General features: G+C 43.6%; 1 protein-coding gene across 2 annotated transcripts; it reads right to left on the bottom strand.

Annotated features, from left to right (window-relative positions):
• Positions 1-6,440: 6,440 nt before the first annotated feature.
• LOC308578641 (uncharacterized protein) lies at positions 6,441-18,805 on the bottom strand. Of its 2 annotated transcripts, none has more exons than XM_081179123.1 (7): positions 18,177-18,805; positions 15,520-15,640; positions 13,964-14,142; positions 13,469-13,665; positions 12,511-12,658; positions 10,781-10,914; positions 6,441-9,876 (listed from the first exon to the last, which is right to left on the bottom strand). In XM_081179123.1, exons 1-7 carry the CDS (start codon positions 18,232-18,234, stop codon positions 9,160-9,162), a joined length of 1,554 nt encoding a protein of 517 aa, XP_081035249.1. In that variant the 5' UTR covers positions 18,235-18,805; the 3' UTR covers positions 6,441-9,159. The 2 variants fall into 2 exon arrangements, with proteins under 2 accessions (XP_081035249.1, XP_081035248.1); XM_081179122.1 differs by having other exon boundaries at positions 13,964-14,148; positions 18,177-18,803.
• Between the last annotated feature and the right edge of the window lie 2,049 nt (positions 18,806-20,854).

Raw genomic sequence — 20,854 nt, 5'->3', positions numbered from 1 at the left:
GGGCAAGGAGGGCAAGAGGTGAGCTGGTAATTAAGATTCCTTGTTGAGACACATGTAAGATATATTACTACTTATTTGTCATTTATAGATGTAACAATATATAGCTCTTTGTGTTCCATATAAGGACAGGAGGATATGGGTGTATCTTTTAGGATTGGTTATAGCAATCAGCCAATAGGAAATTCAACCAGGCTGATTGGACAGAGGCAGCCAAAGGAGGAGCAAAGGGGGCTGGATTAAGGGAATATAAGTGCTGGCCATAATGGCAGGAGGCCAGGCCAGAGCTTGGTAACCATATACCACTGTGCCTCTCATTTATTTGTCTGACAAATAAATAATTATTTTAATTTCTCTATTGCTGCGTTGAATATTTCATTCCAGCTAAGCGTTAACCACAAGCAGGGTGCTACAGTGTCACTAAAAGTGGATGTAAGGCTTCTTGCTCCCCAGCGCAAGAAATCCAGTGTTTTGAAGGATTTTTATTTATTTATTTATTTTGCAGTCAGGAAAGTAACAGGCCAGTGCATTTACGTGTGAGGGATGACTGAATGGCTGATAGAAAGATATGCAAATACCCTGCAAGCATATCAGAATGGATGCTGATTGTCATGCAACCGCCCCGCAAACAAATTGGAACAAATGCTCAACGGAGTTCAGATGCAATCTAATCTCCACACAAGTTTTATGCAAGCAAATCAGGATGGATGTGCAATAAACTAGTGATTGCTATGCTAGGAACAGACACCAAAGCTCCAACAGCATTCTTGCTTGTGGCTGCCTCTGCCACTTTCTGCTATTGTGTTTCTTGCTGGCTCCACAACTGAGCCATTATCATGTGGCTCTTCCGGCTGCTGGAAACTGGACAAACAGTCCGCATGCATCTTTCCAGAGGAGTCACATCAGCTGCTACAAAACTCGTTTTTCACCCCTAACCTTGACAGGTTCATTTTCCCTTCCGCAGCACATCCCGTGAGAGGGATGAGAGAAGACAGATGAGTCAGAACAGTCATCCATCTTGGCCTGGAGTGCCCGTCATTGCTTTAGGCAGCTTGTCCTAACTACATCTATTCCTGTCCTGTATTCAATTTGCTTCTATTTACTGGCTGTCTGTTGCCATCAGATGAAAAATTATTGACGTGATCCTACCACTCTGGCTGGCTCAAGGCAATAGAAGGGTATCAAAGGAGCCCTGAAAGGTTCATAAGCATAGCTTCTATTTATGATGATTTATATAGGACTCCCACTTCCAGGCTCACTTTATTATTATTATTATTATTATTATTATTATTATTATTATTATTATTATTATGCGTTTATGATTATTTGTGCTCTTGATGGTACTGGGGTGGTTATACGTGATTCTGCTTTCAATACTGTTTGTGCCTGCAGAAACTTCGATGTGGATATACTGCTTTGTTTTCGATCAGCCCATATCCTGTAGCTTCCTGAGGAAACCCTGTAACTTTTTACACCGCAGATGTTCAAATTTATTTCTTGTCCTGCATTCGTTGCGCTTTAGAATAACTTGTGACTGGTCCAATATAAATCCGCCAGCAATGCACTATTCTTGCATCAATGGCATGTTGCAGAAAATTACACCTGCAAATACACACGCACACACACCAATTTGGACCACAGAAATTCAGTTAGGCTTTTCATGCGAACCTACCTAATTCACACTTTCTGAAGTGATTGTTGTTGTTGTTGTTTAGTTGTTTAGTCGTGTTCGACTCTTCGTGACCCCATGGACCAGAGCACGCCAGGCACTCCTGTCTTCCACTGCTTCCCGCAGTTTGGTCAAACTCATGCTGGTAGCTTCGAGAACACTGTCCAACCATCTCGTCCTCTGTCGTCCCCTTCTCCTTGTGCCCTCCATCTTTCCCAACACCAGGGTCTTTTCCAGGGAGTCTTCTCTTCTCATGAGGTGGCCAAAGTATTGGAGCCTCAGCTTCACGATCTGCCCATCCAGTGAGCACTCAGGGCTGATTTCCTTAAGAATAGATAGGTTTGATCGTCTTGCAGTCAATGGGACTCTCAAGAGTCTCTTCCAACACCATAATTCAAAAGCATCAATTCTTCGGTGATCAGCCTTCTTTATGGTCTGAAATGATATGTGAACCCAAACACAACCAACCTTCTAAATTTGTACTTCTCTAATTTTTACAGTGCAGTTCTGCAACCAAATAATGTGTAGATTGGGGTAAGTGTGCATTTAAAAAAAAAATCATAAATAGGGTTGCCATATTTCAAAAAGTGAAAATCCGGACACAACAGTTGTTGAGCTTTTTTTTTTTTTGCCCAAAGTTTTTGAAACTATTTTTAAGGATTTTTGACAAAATCTAGACTTCAGATGCCCAGACACACTGATTCCAACTGCCATATTCCAGCTGTGTCAATGAAATCCATGTATCCATGAGAATAATATGAAATGTATTACATGGGGGAGGGGAAATTGCTTGCAAAATGGTGTACTCAACAGGAGAAATTTGCAGCGAAATGCTGACAAATTTCATGAGGACTTTAAAAATAAAACAACCTGATCCAAAAATGTGGAATACTAAACTTAAGGCTGGGGAAATGAGCAACGGAGAAAAACTGCAATTTATGCATCCATCCATCCCTCCCTACCTCTGTATGGAATGCCCTCCCTAAAAAGGTAAACCGAGAGACCTCCTTACAGTTAAGATGCTGGGTGTTTACAGTTAAAATGCATTTGTGTTTTATTTATTTATTTTTATTTATTTCATAAAATGGATACACTGCTTGACTGTAAAAAACAACAACATAAAACTCAAAGTGATTTACAAAAAGTTTAAGCAATTGAAATCAAGAAAAACATCACAACCCTACTTTAAAACATACAAAAGTTAATACACTAAAACAGATTAAAACCACCTCTGCTTTCTAAGCTTCTGGGTAGGCTTGTCTAAAACATAATTGATTTATTTTTAGCAGGCTCTGAAAAGACCACAGCGAAGGCTCCTGCTTGATGTAAATAGGAAGGGAGCTCTAAAGTGCATGTGCTGCTGTACTAAACAATCAAATTCTTACAAATGCAGAATGGGTATTGTGTGGCAGCTTTAGTCGTGCCAGTTCCACCGATAGAACTGGTTGAGTGGTAAACTGATCCCAAGTTGTCAATGGCTTTATATGCTAATAGCAACACCCTGAACTTGACCCCATTGAAAATCAGTAACCTGTTGCAGAGCACAGGTGTTATAATCTGACAAGGCCTCCTGTTGTTCTGCTGCATTCTGAACCAACTGCAACTTCCAGACCAAATGTGACAGAAGACCGACATAGAGCTCATTGCAGTAATCTAGTCATGAAACAACCAGTTTCTCCAGCCCTTTAGGACCTGCTCCTGTAAATGTTTTTTTCTATCTATTACCATAGGCTGTTCCTGCTTCAGTTTGTGATTTTTTTTTAATGATCTTTATTGAAAAAAGAACTTTTAAAATTACAAAGAAAAAAGAAAGACAAAATTACAGAAAAAAGACAAAAACGAAAACGAAAAAATAAAAAATAAAAAATAAAACCATCATTTTCAAAATCTCCACTTTCTTTACATTCTTTCCATGACCTCCTCCTCCTCCCATCTCTTGTATCTTGGTTGATAATTGCCACAGCAAATCCTTTCCATAATTCATAATATTCTGTCAATACATTACCTTGCTCTATTTTCATCTTATCTTATATTAAAGCTTAAAACTTAAAATTTAAATCTTATTTATACCAGCTTCTCATAACCACTACCTTTTGCCTAATTCTTTAAACATTCTTGCAAGAGCCTAGTAAATCCATTCCAACATTTTTGCAACTTTCATAAAAACATTTCTGACGATAAAGAAATAAGAGAATAAAAACAATCCAATCTTCTTCCAGCGTCCCCTCCCCCCGGTCCCGGGATTATCAGTACTTTTTGTCCCATTTGTCTGGCCCATTCAACCTGGTGATCTTATATCCGAGGCCATCAAATCTCTTCCATGTCCCTTCCGCAGTTCTTCTTCATATTTTCCTTTCATTCGTGGGAACTACAGCTTGATAATGTTTTTGACCCTTTTTGACAGATCAGCCCCTTTCTCATAGTCCAGACTAAGCTCCATGTGGTATTTTAAAACCTGTTTCAAGTAGTAAACATGTTTCAAATTCCCTCCAAGATAAGTCCCATCAGCTCCAAACCTCTGATGGCCCATTGCCAGATTCTGAAAGTCCAAACATCCCTGCATAGGGGGGTCAGTCCAACCCCCCATTTCCAGCCAAACTTTGTCTTTCAGAATCTGGTTTTTTCCAAGTTCACTTATCAAATCCAGAGACTCATTTTCTTGCTGGGCCAAAAGTCCCTCCATCCCTGGCACCCAAGGTTCAGCAAGATCCTCTTCTTTCAGTTGTTCTGTCATGGCACACTCCTGTTTTGGTTCCTCGGTGGGCTCCATATGATTTCCCACTACCTGTTCAAAGGTTCTGGCCGCATTAGTCATAAAATCCATCTTCTGACTTAACTGATCCATTAGGGCACTTATTTTGCAGAAAGCACCCAACAGTGCTTCTGAAGGCATTGTCCTGCAAGGTCACAAATTCTTTCCCACAGTTGTAATCAATAACAGCTGCATGTTCCCAGGATTTAGTTACAATCTCACAGTTCCCCTCTAGGGGGAAAGCTTCTGGTAGTTCTTTTCCTTAGAAACAATAACAACACAGTTTCTTTTTTAAGATATTTTGTCCATATTTGTTCTTTTAAAAGACGAAAGGAAACAATGGAGTCACAATGTTTCTCTTCTTTTAACTATCTGTCAAGACATTTATTTCTGGTCAATGAGCTTCAAACGTCAAATCTGACACCCCGCTCCAGGGTCAGGACGGTGGAAAAATTACTTTACTTTAACTTCACTTCTGCAGGTTTAAACAGCTCGGAAAAAACCCCCCTTCTTCTCCTGCTACCGAAGAGGGGATCAGCGATTTAAAATGATGAAAGTCGATCCTTTAAAAATAATTTTGGAGGCTCTAGTTTGTATTGTCTTTGCTTTGTTCTAACTACAAAGAAACGGAAGGGTGACTTCCTGTTTATCCTTCCCGTTTCAGTACCAAATTAGGGTTCGTTTTAAAGTCCAAATTCCTTCTTATTTTGCCAATTCTTATCTGAAGTCCAAATATTTACTGTTCCAGTACTCACGGTTAGTTATTTTAAATGCCAAATTGTCCCAGGAAAAAGGCAGCGCTCTCCGGCAACGGCTATGCAGCTTCGCTCCACAGAAAAAGCAGTAAACTCACAGCACCGCGCCACTTCCCCCTCTTCACTTCGGAGCCCGTTTGTGGGTTCCTTTGTGGGTTGGGGGGCGCTAAGGGTGCCCGCCAAGTCCCACGGTCACAGGCTTCATCCACCTGTGATTTCCAGAAGGGTCCCCGCTATGCCGCAGCGGAAAAGACCCGTTTCTTGCGGAGCTGGTCCCTCCGGCTCAGAGGGAGTCCGCCATTGCCGGTGGCGCCACCCCGGAAGTCCAGTTTGTGATTTTAATTTCCTGTATTCATTCTATGCTCTAATACTACTACTACTACTACTACTACTACTACTACTACTACTTTTAAATTAGACATTCATTTTTCCCCTATTCAGTTAGCTGCCCTGGGAAGATCAGTGTTGAAGGTGTGGGAAATATAAAAATACATAAATTAAGACATGTTCCAAGCATATATTTGCCTTCCATTGCTCTGGCTGAGTTGAAGCTATCTAAGACCATGAGGCCCATCCAAGATAAACAAGCATCGTTTGCTTAAACAAAGCCACAGATCAGCCAAAGAGTAGTGAATAACCTTGTTTACTCTGCCCAGCCTGAGAGAGTAAACAAGATCGGACTACATGGGCAGATAATCTGAACTGGGAAAAGGCAGCTCCCTCCCTATGGCACCATTACATACCCTCCAACATTTCTCTGATGAAAATAGGGACGTCCTATTCACCATCATCATCATCAACAACAACTTATGTCCAGCTCATCTGACTGGGTTGCCCCAGCCACTCTGGGCATCTTCCAGCATATACAAAAGCATTTAAAAAAACATTAAGCATTCTAAAAAAACTTCCCTATACTAGGGTGCCTTCAGATGCCTTATAATGGTTGTATAGTTACTTATCTCCTTGGGCTGGGGGTTGCATAACTCCATACCCTCTGATGAAAATAGGGACATCCTAAGAAAAAGCAGAACATTCTGGGATCAAATCAGAAACAGAAACAGCTTCTGTAAATCCAGGACTGTCCCTGAAAAACAGGGACGTTTGGAGGGTCTGCCATTACGACACCTAAAAGGTGCTGCTGGCATAAAATCTCATGCCACACCTGGTAGCTCCTCAGACTCCCATCATGTTGTAGGAGGAGAAAAATAATGGGAAGATGCTTTGCTGTTATCATTATACAGTGGTACCTCGGGTTACAAACGCTTCAGGTTACAAACACTTCGGGTTACAAACTCCGCTAACCCGGAAGTAGTACCTCGGGTTGCGAACTTTGCTCCAGGATGAGAATGGAAATTGCGTGCCAGCGGGAGGCCCCATTAGCGAAAGTGTGCCTCAGGTTAAGAACGGTTTCGGGTTAAGAACGGACATCCAGAACGAATTAAGTTTGTAACCCGAGGTACCACTGTATGTTGAATCAGAAGCCCCAAAGGGTCAGTGATGAGTAGGGATGGGGAAGAAATTTGATCCAGTTTCTCATTTAAAGGCAAATTTACCTAATCTGCACTTTTTAAAAGCAATATAAGAACTGAAAACCAAGCGTCCTTCAAAATCCTCACTACTCTCAATGTTATACAGTGGTACCTCAGGTTACATACGCTTCAGGTTACATATGCTTCAGGTTACATACCCCGCCAACCCAGAAATATTACCTCGGGTTAAGAACTTTGCTTCAGGATGAGAACAGAAATTGTGCAGCGGCAGAGCAGTGGCAGCGGGAGGCCCCATTAGCTAAAGTGGTGCTTCAGGTTAAGAACAGTTTCAGTTTAAGAACAGACCTCCAGAACGAATTAAGTACTTAACCCGAGGTACCACTGTAATGTTGTTATCTGGCCAAGTAAAGCCTTTGTAAAGGCATTTGACTGAACTCTGGAAAACGAATGATAGATGAGGTGGGCCTTGGCCCAGTCAAGGGAGGCTTAGTTTTCTTTCACTGAACACCAGTCGCTGAGGAGAGCGTTGTGCAAGCGAGGCCTGAGCACACAACACTCTCCTCAGTGAGCGGCATAGTGCCTCTGATATTTGGAAGAATGTAGCCAACCAGCATATATTTACAAAGGGTCTGCTTTAATAATATTAGTTTCAACAATATTTGCATATTGTTTAAATGTTTCAATAAGGTATGTTCATTGTTCTTACATGCAGGGCCGTTGAATAAGTGTGTTCAAAATGCATTGGGCAAATATTGTAGCCACTTTATGTCTGTGCATCCTTGAGAGTTAACTCCCCCACTCGCATCATTATTGATGCCTTCAGGCCAAGGACGGCAGAGCACTTTTATCTACTTTAATTGCACAATTTGAATCCCTCCCACAAGAGACAGTCTGGAGACACCCTCCTATGTACAACTGCAAGGAATAGACCAGGACTGCACAAAAGTGGAACTCTGGTAAGGTCCAAGCATGGTGGAAATTTCCTGTTTCAGGTAAGTGGAATACCTAGGTGCCTTCTAGCAAAGTTGGAAGCATTATTGTACTAATGTCACAGGAACTGTTCCAAGGTAAAAGAGTTCACAAGCATGGCCACCAAGATGCTACTCTTTTTAAAAAACATGTTTTTCCTTAGGAACCTGTGCCTTTGCCCTCCTTGCTAGCTTCTTCTTTGCAACAGCAGGCACCTTGCAGAACGGTGCAGATACATAATTAACACTCCGTTGTTGAGCTGTCAGCGGCTTCCATCAAGCATCAACCAGGAAGAGTAGTATCTGCTGTAAATGGAATGCACATGCCACCCAGAAAGAATCAATTTATAACCTTCCTCTTAGAAAATAAGATGTTTTTACGAACGAATAATGTGTTTTATGAATGATACTCATGTCAAAATGTTATAGTGAGTCAAAAGGGGAATGGAGGAGCCACGTTTGTTCCATATCAGACCCCAGCAGCCACCTATGTAGTGAGGAACTCCTAAATGTACTGCTGATGGGCAACTGGCAGGTTTGATACTTGCCAGAAGAAGGTGAAACCTGTCAAATGGAGGTCTTTTGTGTATAAAAGGAGAGATCTGAGTCAGTGCAAGAAGAATAGGCTAAGAAAGAAGAGGAGACAGGGATGGTTGCAATATCTAGAGGAATGGTTAATGTGTCCAAAGTATGAATGGCAGAATGAGACAAGCAATTTATAAAATATCATGATAGACAAGTTGGAAAGCATGTAATCCATGCATGCTCCCGATTTCACAGAACAACCCCTTTTTATTACATTTCGATTACGTTTCTGGGTGGTCTTTCTGTAAAGAGGATGGGACACTTTCTGAAGTTTTAGAACTTGCTACCCACGTTGTTTGTGGCTCTTCTTCCTGTTGGAGGAGGGGGAATCTCTGTTCCAACCATTCAATAAGGATCAGGCTTAGCAGCCAACCTTGCTTTACCTTTACAGTACTTGGTTGTTGTCTCCTTTTATTTTTCTGAGAACAGACCTTGGGGAATTCTGAGCCCCTTGAGTGGGACTTCAGCTGTAAAAGCGAACCCCCGTTTCTATAACATTGATATGGGAACTGGGAAGATGATGAGTGCACATGAGGCACATGAGAAGGAGGAGTTCTACCATTACTCCTTCTTACAATTTTCTGGCTCTCCTTTGTGCACTCCAGTTACATGGCTACATTTGGATTAGGTAGGTTCATGAGTCAAATTGCTGTCTCGCCATCCTCGGTGCCTGCCCTACCATTAGGCAGAGTGAAACAGCCATTTCAGGCATCAGTTGCCAGGGATCAGGGTGAGGTGGTGAGCTGGAGGAGGGTGGAACTGTGCATGTCAGGAAGCAAAATATAGTGGGATATAGTGGGAGGGAAAGAGAGGCCAGTAACCCTTTTGAAGACCCGTCAGGACAGACCTCTCTCTTTCTTCTTCAGCTCCCACCTTCTCCTGCAAGGTGAGACAGCAGCTGGGGTTTCTGCATTTCCCAGTTGCTTATTGACACATCAAAAAACTACGGTCCACAGAAAAGGATGGGTGGGTGAAGTTCATAGCCAGGGAAACTCATTGCCATTGTGTCTTTGGCTTCCAGGCTGGAGCTGCTACGAAGCTCCGCATCGTCTAAGAAACTGCTCTGATCCCGGTACACCTGTAACTCAGTGACCTGCTTGGCTGGGGCCTCTGGGTTGGTATTGCAGCCTTTCACTAGATCAAAAGGTCCTGGACTGTACACAAGGCCTTGTGTGTCTAGATGAGCCTGCAACCTCAAAGAGCTGAGGGGAATATCAGCCCCAGATGAAGGCAGCCATCTCACTTGGCCACTTTTATAGCTAGTTCTGCATTCCCAAGAGACTTTCTCCAAGCCACCAAAATGAAATCCTCCTCGTGATGGCGATGGGTGTTCAGAAGATTCCAAGAGCTCCAGAGCACTTCTGTAGTCCTCATCAGCTGAATAATCTTCCCTCACCAGCCCTCCTGATGAGAGGGAGTCTACAACAGCAACTGACAAGCAAGAGGGGTCCTCATTGCCCTTATCAAAACCATTTGGACAATAGTCACTTGATCCCTGAGCACCTAAACTGCCTGGAATCAGTTGGATCTGGGTGTTTTCCTGCTCTGTTGGCAGACCGTCTTCCAAGGGCAGCTGCACAGTAGTTGAGATGAAAACTACGGAATCAGCTTCCAAGTGAAGTGCAGGTATCAGAGCAGATGAATTCCTGTTCAGAAAAACCTGTGGACAAATGAACAGATTGTTGCTCCTATGTAAACCAGGAAGAAATTCAACAGGGCAGTATGCTACCGCATAAAATTTCATGGGCAGAAATAGGTCCATCAGAGGTCCATCAGAGGTCCTTCTCTTCAAAGGCAAGACAGGTGGTGACTAGATAGAGAGGGGCTTCTCTCATTTGTGGAATACTCTCTCCAGTTGCTCAGGTGCCAGGTGAAGGCTCTCTTATTTGTCCGAGCCTTCCCATGCATGGCACACTGCTTGTTCTGTTGTTTTTTTTCAATCTGCTGCTCCACAATATTAAGGTTCCCCCATTATTTTTTAAACATTGCCTATTAATAAAAGCATCAGTGAAAAAGCTTCTATTCCAGCTTGCTTCTTGCTATGCTAGAGGTATTCTTGCATGGGGATTCCCCCCACCCACCCAGAGGGGAGCATTCAAGACTGCAATTTCTTCCACCTGCAGTCTGAAATGACACAGTTCATCCTATCACTTCAGGATTCTTCTCCTCACTACCAACTCACTTTGCTGCAAATGTAGATTGCGACTTTCACAGGTGGCAACTGGTTTAAAATTGTAGGGTATACAAAACACTGATGTCCAAGGACGATACAGGTAAGAATAATAGCCTGTTCCAACAGGCTTGGGGGAACTGACAGCTTCTACACACACACACACACACACACACACACACACACACACACACGTTTAATTGTTTTTAATTGTTATTTTTTCTATGTTTTTAGCTGTTCTTATTTTTATCTGTAAACTGCCTTGGGTCCCTGTCAACAACAACCGCAGCTGTATGTGTCCACAAGAGAGTTGACTCAAAGCATACATTCTATCAAAAAAGGATGCAGATCTGTTGATATTTGTGCCAAGCTGAAGCAAACAACTGCTACTCACCAAGGATTTGGGTAGATCCATTTCTGAGGTGCTCAGTTGCATGTACTGCTTAAGGAAAGTCTTTCCAACCCCGCTCAACAGGATGAGTCCAAAAACAGAGGCCAACACTATAACAGAAAGGGTCCAGTAGTCACCTGAAATGGGGTAAGAAAAGTTGGGAGAAAAAATAACCTTTCTTCAATTAACATCATTCTATTCTACAGTGGTACCTCGGTTTAAGAACAGTCCTGTTTATGAACGATTCAGTTTACAAACTCCGCAAAACTGAAAGTAGTGTCCCAGTTTGTGAACTTTACCTCAGTCTAAGAATGGAATCCAAATGGTGGAAGGGCACCGGCAGTGGGAGGCCTCATTAGGGAAAGCGCACCTCAGTTTAAGAACGGAGTTCCGGAACGGATTAAGTTTGTAAACCGAAGTACCATTGTATCAGGATTGTGAATGAGGGCTTATCCCGGGGAATAAGTAGGTCCATTGCAGTTTAACCTTTGCATAGCTAATCCTGACGGCCTTGATATTGAAATCTTAATTTAGTCCATATTTAGAGGAGTGGAGGAGACAGCCATCCCACTTTTATATTTTCAGTATACAGGTGACTCTCAACTTACGCAGGGATTATGTTCCAGGGATTGCGCATAAAGCCAAAACTATTATTATTATTAATAATAATAATAATAATAATAATAATAATAATAATAATAATAATAATTTATACCCCACCCATCTGGGTGGGTTTCCCCAGCCACTTTGGGCAGCTTCCAACAAATATTAAAATACAATGGTCTGTTAAATATTAAAAGCTTCCCTGAAGAGGGCTGCCTTCAAATGTCTTCTAAAAGTCTGGTAGTTGTTCTTCTCTTTGACATCTGATAAAAGGGCGTTCCACAGGGTGGGGAGTCACTACCGAGAAGGCCCTCTGCCTGGTTCCCTGTAGCTTTGCTTCTCGCAATGAGGGAACCGCCAGAAGGCCCTTGGCGCTGGACCTCAGTGTCCAGGCAGAATGATGGGGGTGGAGATGCTGCTTCAGGTATACTGGACCAAGGCCGTTTAGGGCTTTAAAGGTCAGCACCAACACTTTGAATTGTTCTTGGAAATGTACTGGGAGCCAATGTAGATCTTTCAAGACTGGGGTTATGTGGTCTCAGTGGCCACTCCCAGTCACCAGTCTAGCTGCCGCATTCTGGATTAGTTGTAGTTTCTGGGTCACCTTCAAAGGTAGCCCCACATAGAGCACATTGCAGTAATCCAAGTGAGAGATAACTAGAGCATGCACCACTCTGGCGAGACAGTCCGTGGGCAGATAGGGTCTCAGCCTGCATACCAGATGGAGCTGGTAAACAGCTGCCCTGGACACAGAATTGACCTGCACCTCCATGGACAGCTGTGAGTCCAAAATGACTCCCAGGCTGCACACCCGGTCCTTCAGGGGCACAGTTACCCCATTCAGGACCAGGGAGTCCTCCACACCTGCTTGCCTCCTGTCCCCCAAAAACAGTACTTCTGTCTTGTCAGGATTCAACCTCAATCTGTTAGCCGCCACATAAAACCACATCTTCTAAAGACAGCACAGTCTCTGCTGTCCTTTATTCCTAGGAAACTGAACCCTGGGTAAGCACAGGCACCCCTAGAGTCTCTCGCACATTGAGATATTGGGGTGGTACACAAACACAGCAAAGATTACGTAGATTACCCGAGTCCAAAGTGAGTGGGGGTGAAGCCTCTTTGTCTCTTACCTGTTGAGCTAGCTGGCGTTTTAATACACCGCACAGCTTCCTTGGTTGGCTGGTTGGCAACTTTTGCTTTGACGCAATAATTGGTATTTGGCTTCACATTCTTAAAGGTGTGTTTTGTTACATTTATTCTTCTTTGTTTGCTATCCATCTTGGGAAAGAAGACACATAGGGTGTCAAAGCAGTTCCATGCTCTTAGAAACAACAAAAGGCTAGCGTCACTTTTAAGGTCAGTTTTTAAACTGGAAGCCTTTCAATAAGGCTATAGGCAAACAGGTTTTCTCCAACTTAATACTCTCCAGATGTTGGACTACAACTCCCATCAGCCTCAGCCAACATTGCCAGTTGCCAGGGATGGTGGGAGCAGTACTCCAATTGGATCTGGTGGTCATTCATGTTGAGGAAGGTCAGTGAAAACCACAATTAGATATTTCTGCTGTGGCCTAATGGCTAAGAAACTGAGTTGTGGATCAGGAAATCCCTGGTCCAAATCTAGCCTCTACAAAAAGGAAAGAAATAAAACTAGGACACCACCTATTCCTCTCACAGCTACAATTCCCAGAGGCCCCTGCAAAGATGGATTAACCATTAAACAATTCAGAATTGTAGCACTTTCTGGGCCATATGCCCGTGCTGGGTGGGGCCAGGGCAAAAGTGGGTGGACCAACAAACACAACTTCCCCTTTTGTACAATAGGCTAGTTTCTACTATCTTCCATCTAGGCAAGCAAGAAATATTATCGATGTTAAGGGAAACATTCCAGCCAGGCAAAAACACTTGGCATGCGAAGCAAGGACAATGAGTAGGGTGGCCAGGACAGAGTTTCAAGGGCCAAGGAAGGATGCCTTCAGCCTCTGGCCCTGAGGTTCTCCACCCCTGTGTGAACCCATTCAATACAATCTCCCTGGTTCAAGGAAATGGGGATCAAGGAAAGGGAGAGTCTTGTTCAACAACAACAAACCCAACAGCTGTTCAGTTCTTCACACAACATTACATCCTGGAAATCTCCCCCTTCACTACTGAGGATGATCTGGATCTTTAGAAGGGATGTGAAATCCAATGAGTCATTTTCCTCCAGTAGGATCTGGGGCATAGAGACGGATACCGTAACATTACGATCTGCAGCAGCCAGAGAGAGAATGAGGGGGCCAACAACAGCTGTGAAGAGAGAGGAAAAGAAGGAGATACATTTGGCGGGTTCCTTTTCACCTTTCAGTGCGCCAGGCAGAACAAGCAACTCAAATCTCACCATTGTCAGCACTTTTAATCTCTACGCTTTCTTCTGAATGTCAGGGCTAGACGACGTGCTACATTAAATCCATGTTTACATTACATTATGTTTTAAACCAGAGATGGACAGGACATCCCTTCAGAAGGATCTGCCTTTCTTCTGCAAAGTAGTACACGCATGGTCACCTAACCCAATTCAAGTCTTCAACAGAAAAAGTTTCCTTACTGTCTTTGTATGGCTGCAGCCAATCTGAATAGGTCCATTCTGACAATCTGCCTCCATCCTGGGCTCTCACCCTGGCTTGGTAAAAACTGAAAATGTCTGACAGATGAAGCTGGCAGCTTCGGTTTCCTCTGAGATTCCTTCTTCTGCAGGACGGCTCTTTGATCCAGTCAGAATAAGATCTGTTACTTAGAAGCAGAAGATGCAATAGTACCATGACATCTCTTGTCTTAGCATTTGTTCCACCAACCCACAACCAGCCTGTCTGTGAAGGGCAGCACCCTGAGAGGAGGAAGAGTCACCACTGCCCAAAGTGGCAAGACAAGCAAGAGGCTCGTCGGGGGGATGCACCTCCTACCCCCACACCATCATGCCTTCCGCCTCGCAGGTGGAGCTGCTGCCCCCAAAGCTGCGGCAGAGTGCTACCCTCTGCTGGGTGTTTGCTGCCTCCTGCTCCTCAACTCTGGCAGCTGCAGTGGCAGGCTTATGGGAGGCTGTGGCAGGATCATCTGCTCACCCCTTCTTCTTGCTTGCCCTCTTTGGGGCAGCCCAGGTATAAGTATAGGTTTGCTGCTACCACCCATGAGTGTGCCAGCGGTGGGGTTGAGGAGCAGCAAAGAGCAAGCACCCAGCAACAGTGAGCACCCGGCAGGGCCAAGTGCTGGCCACCAGAAGGTGCTGAGGGCTAGGTCACAGGGGTTGCCATCTGGGGTTTTGCCTCTAGCGGCAACATGGCTTGGGCCAGGGCTTTCCCTGAAAGTTAATCTCTCGTTCATGATTTCAGTCATGATCAAAATGATACTGCTTTCAGGAAGACTGTGGCCAGGATGGAGCCAATGGTGTACCTCCATACCTGGAGCACTGAATTACCCCCTGTTGTTGTTGTTATTTATTGAACATGGTCATTTCTTGCTACTCACAAAGGCATCCAAAAGGCTTGCAACATATTTAAGACCATAAGCATAAACAACTAAAACACATTGTAGAAAAAACACATTTACATGAAAACATATGTTATTCATTAAAAAAAAAAATGGACAAGGAGCAACAAGAAAAAAGAGCAGCAGAAAACATTGGCAACCTAGCTAAAAGCAAGCAACATCACTGTAGTCCAATCAAAAGCCTGAAAGGAAAAGTATGTTTTTACCTGAAGGCCTCTGAAAAGAGAGTGGCACAGATGGGGGAGCCACAACTGAAAAGCCCCTTTCCTTTGTCACCTATGCACCACCCCCACCCCCAGAAAACACATCAAGGGAAACTGCTCTTAACACCCATAGAGACCTTCCTTGAAATCTAAATAATTTTCAAGTGGCGATTTTTGTCAGTACTGTGGCACTGGGAGTGTGGGTGGATAGACTGAAATTTACTCTCCCCATCATTCCACAGTCCTACAACTGCTGCACAAATAACAAAAACCAGGAACATTAGTTACACTCACGCAGTTAACTTCTTGGCAAGTTTGACCCTCAGTGTTGACAATGCTTTGCTAGGTGGACTGATTGTCTGGTTCAGTATAAGTTCAAAAGAGGTAGTTCTTGGAAAAGAAAATGTCAGCATACCCATTACTTTTCTCCACCTCATACTGAGTGCTGTTGGTCGAGTTTGGAGACTGGTGCCATGTCAAGAAAGTGTAGAAGTTCTCCGAAGTTAGTGTCACGTTTTGTGGAGGAAGCAGGATTCCTTAGAATGAATGAGAAGGGGGAAGTGAACAAATCAAGAACTCTGGAAGGAAAGAGCTCTCCAAATATCCTACTTTCACCTGAAAAGGATAGATCCTGATGAATACTGTATTTAATTAGAATTCAGGGGATGGGAAAGGCTGGATTCAAGCCTGGCCCAGATGCAGAATGAGATGGTTGGGGTGGGTTTTGGCTTCTCTCCATTTCTCATTCCCCCCCCCCCCAGTATTTAGTTAAGTTCTCCACATTTCTATAGCAATTTGCATTTTGCTTCTTTTTAAAAAAAGTCCTCATGAAAATTCATTAGCATTCTTCTAGGCAATGTAGCCTAACATAACGTGATTACAATGCTATTTTCTCTAATATGATGCATGTTTGTAAGTTGCATTTGCTAATTTTACCGAAACATACACATTTTTGTACCGATAACTTGGCCGGAGAACTGTGTTGCAAAATTCACAGAAGTGTGAATTTTGAATCATGGCTGTGTTTTAGAAAGAGCAGATTGGGTAAGGTCACCTTTAAATGCAAACTGAATCTAGCATCTCGCCCACCCTGTGGTTTGCAGATCTGGCTTGAACTCATACCAGAATGCAGAAGATCTTCTTCAAAAATCTACCAAATAAGTAGCAGGACTGCAGAGGAACTTTGAATCACCGGATGTCAGATGAGTTACAAGTGGGCAGCCCCACCCAAATGGGCCAATTCCCCACCCGTTATGCAGGCTGCAGATGTATGCTGTGTATTGTCTGTTGAACAGATATCTGTTAGGAGACATCTGAATGCAGTCCTGTATAGGCAAGCTTTTTTAAGGTTTAATGTTTACTGTGTTTTGACATATGCTGGAAGCTGCCCAGAGTGGTGGGGAACAAATGAATAATAATAATAGTAGTAGTAGTAGTAGTAGTAGTAGTAGTAGTAGTAGTATTGGTAGTGGTGGTGGTTGCTCCACACAGCCAATGGTTAAAGTAACAGCTTTATTAAGCAAAGCTCTGCGCAGCTTCCTGGTGGAGCTCTAAAAATCCAGTTCTACAGGTTAGGTGGCTCTTAAAGCAACAGTGCAGAGTTTTTTCTGTGTACCTGAAGGTAACATTTCCTAAATGCATATGAATTCACCTGAAGGAATGGGGTCTGAAAGTATAGGGGCTTGAGGAAACCAGTTTTGGGAGATTGGGAGATTGGAACAGAGGGAATCCTCAGTTAGCTAAAGGTATCCTGATGCTTTCAACTTTTCTTTGCATTGACCTGATTCTCTAATTTCCTGACACATTTCACCTCTGACTGTGGCTGCCTCCGTACTAAGTAGAACTGCTTTATTTTCTGCCGCCCTCCTTCCTGGCCACCTCTAGCTCAACAATTTACAGGTAGATTGTCTTTTCAGGAAGACACCCCCTAGCCCTTCCCTTACGCCATGGGTAGGCAAACTAAGGGCCAGGGGCTGGATCCGGCCCAATCGGCTTCTTAATCCAGCCCGCAGACGGTCTGGGAATCGGTGTGTTTTTACATGAGTAGAATGTGCCCTTTTATTTAAAATGCATCTCTGGGTTATTTGTGGGGCATACAAATTCATTCATTCCCCCCCCCTCAAAATATAGTCCAGCCCCCCACAAGGTCTGAGGGACAGTGGACCGCCCCCCTGCTGAAAAAGTTTGCTGACCCCTGCCTTACCCTCTCCTTTGAGGAAATATCAGCTGATCATTTCAGTTGACAGCCATCAGCTTAAACCAATGATAGGGCAGGACACTTCCTTGACTTATCCAAGGTCAGAATTTGTGTTGCAATACTCAGAAATGCCTGCATATATAGCACAACTTCCTAATGCCTTGTAATTCTGGGTCCTGGTAATCACGATGATCTAGAATGCTGCACAAATCAAACGAGGTTTCTGTGATCTATGTGAACCAATACGTCCTCATTAACACCTCACCAGTGTGTGGGCAGGTCAGGGCTTTGGGGGCAGACACCCACGGCTCTCTCAGCAGAATAAGGACCCCAGAACTCAATAGTTCTTGCTTATCACACTTTGATATAAGTAATAGACATGGTCATCTAAAATTAATTGACGCACATATATTCCATTACTCTCTCATAATTATCTTAAATCCAGAACATAAAATTACCTAATTGCATCACTTCATCTAGGCTGACCTTTTGCCTTTTGCCAATTTTTGCTTGGTGTTATCAAAGCAACATATTCCTGTGCTTGCATGCATGAATTTATTGGAAAACAGGATTTCCTTCTCAGCTTATATCCCCGCCCCCCGCAAAGCCCTGGAAGGACCTTTATCTACAAATAGATAAAAAGTCCTCAGGACACATTATTTCTTTGCCAGAAATGGGGGTGGGCGCAGCTATGGCCATTCAGATGTTGTTGGGCTACCACTCCCATCATCTTTCATCCTAGCTGGGAGGCTGGTGGAGGTGGAGTCCCACAACTTCCAGAAGAGTCCCCAAGTTCCCCATCCCTGGTGCAGGCACTAGGAGCCAAGAACAGCTAGTCAACTTTTCTTCACCAACTTAAGGAATCAAAGACTTACCAAGTTGGAAGGAGTGACCGATAAGGAGCAAAAATGCAGCCCACAATGCAACGGCCATGGTTCCTGGCTGGCGGGCTCTGCTCTCCTTCCATCTGTTTCGCGGCCATGCATTTGAATCATATGAATCGGACAAATGTGGAAGGATGAATTCCTGAAGTTACCACACCTTAAGACTGAGTTCTCTCATTGCACACCAATTACTTAAGTGAAGGATTAGCGAGCAAATTCTTTTTGAACAGGGGGAGGAGCAGGAAAAGGGTGCGTAAGGACAGTCCTTTTGTTTATGTGCACATGATCTGCGAGTGGAATGCTGGTTGGGAGCCAGTATGCTGTGGATACTAAACGTCACAACAAGCCACCTGATTCAAAGTAAAAAGGAAGCTTTATACCTGCCCCTTTTAATCCCAGCAGTCAGTGACAAGCAGAGCTCCTTTTGCAAAAGCAGACAAACAGAGTGATGGACTAGGGCTGGGTAGATCCAGGTTGAAATCCCCACTCGCAAATACTTCCCTTGCCAACTTTTCACCTGTATGTGGTCATCCACATCTGCAAAAAGGGGAAGGGAGAGTGAGGGTGATGATTGGATGCCTGGTTTTTCCCATGGGGGATGTGTATTCGTGATGATCTGTGCCATTCACATGCAAAGACAATGATTTTAAAACTTATAAAGTAGAAGTGCCTGGGAGCAATGGCTATTTGATGGTGGGCAATCAAGAACAAAGGACGCGGGTGGCGCTGTGAGTTAAACCACAGAGCCTAGGACTTGCTGATCGAAGGTCGACAGTTCGAATCCCCGCGACGGGGTGAGCTCCCGTTGCTCGGTCCCTGCTCATTGTTGAAAGCACATGAAAGTGCAAGTAGATAAATAGGTACCACTCCGGCGGGAAGGTAAACGGTGTTTCTGTGTGCTGCTCTGGTTTACCAGAAGCGGCTTAGTCATGCTGGCCACATGACCCGGAAACTGTACGCCAGCTCCCTTGGCCAATAAAGTGAGACGAGCGCCGCAACCCCAGAGTCATCCACGGCTGGACTTAACGGTCAGGGGTCCCTTTACCTTTACCTTAATCAAGAACAATAGCAGCACTGTAAATAGCAAAAAAGGAAGTAAGAATGAAGTGGGGAAATAACCATATCCAATATGTAAGACGCAATCACTGCCACTGTCAGGAAAATCAAAAACAGTGACATTATTTTTGCAAATCACCACACCAGGCCAAGATCATTCAAATTTAATTAAACAAGAACCATTACGGATAAAGTTTGAATGATGAACAGGTACAGATCAGCAAACCTCCTCCCTACTCCTGTGTTAATTAAAAGTAATGAACATATTACCTGCATTATATGATAAAAGCCTGCTGTAATTAAAGGACTTCATTGACCAGCTAAACACAATGAGGGAGAGGGCCAACTGCTGTTCACACGTCAGAGTGGTCCATAATTGGGCTGCAGCTGCTGAGAAAGCCCCCCCCCCCCATCCTACCCATTGCTTCTTACGCCCAAGGTAGTTCCTTCCTTTCTTACAGCTGTCAACAATGGATGGATCATTGTTTATTGGGAAGGTTTGTAGCTCAGTAGTAGTGGCACGTGACTTGCATGCAGAAAGCCCCAGGTTCAGTCTGAAAATCCCAGGCAGCTGCTGCCAGTCAGTGTGGACAATACAGAGCTAGATGGCCCAATGGCCTGACTCCATATGAGGCAGCTTCCACTGTTCCTGTGTTGCTCTGCCACTCTTTCAGTTTTCACTCTTATTTTTATAGTCTATGCATTTTCAGTAGTAAACACAGACAAATGGTCTAACTCAAAATAACTCCCTATTGCCTGCACCCTGCTTGCCCATGTACATAAGATATTCATATACAGGTGTTTAACAAATCATGTGTAAATATTGAATGCAATAGGTAATATGATGCTCATTGTCTCAGTGGATTTACTCCAGCGATTACCATGAGTCAATGGATGTGTCTTTGTCATGTCACGGTTTCTGATGTGTTGAATAAAAATGCACTATGTTTCCTCAGGATTGTCCTTAGTGTATTGTCTCTAAGTTGCTTAGTTTTTCCACAAGTGCATTGGCAGCTGTATTCCAAATTTGAGCCAAAATTTGTCTGATGGTCACCAAAACAAGGATTAATAATTCTTTAAACAATTAGCCCTTTAAAACTTCAGTTTAACCATGCTAGTCTGGGATCACAGAGAACCACTTGACTTGTAGTAAGACTTCATTCATTATTAAATTCCAAAAACCTTGAAACACCATGCAGTTCCACCACATGTGGTTGTAAGATCCCAAGTGCTGGGCAACCTCTCCAATATAGTGGGATTGATTGAGGGTTTCTTTTATTGCATATGAGAGATGTGCAACACCACCAAGATAGTATCTTTATGCGGTTTCTTTCAACCTTACAAATATGGACTTAGATGACTGTTTCCCCCAAAGTTTATGCCACTCAGTTGGCTCTATATTATACGTCAAATCTGATTTCCACAGAGATTTTAAGGAACCTAGATTGTCCATCATTGTCTCACAATTTTATAGATGTGTGTGTGTGTGTGTGTGTGTGTGTGTGTGTGTGTGTAGAATTTAGATGTAACTGTTCTATAGGTTTGAGTGGTATGATGGCTTGAAACATATAGTTGGATGCAAAGTATATTATTTGATGAACCATCAGTCAGTT

The sequence above is a fragment of the Podarcis bocagei genome (assembly GCF_964188305.1).
Source record: "Podarcis bocagei genome assembly, chromosome: Z".
NCBI lineage: Eukaryota > Metazoa > Chordata > Lepidosauria > Squamata > Lacertidae > Podarcis > Podarcis bocagei.
The sequence above is the reverse complement of the archived record's forward strand: the minus strand, read 5'-3'. Positions and strand labels throughout refer to the sequence as shown.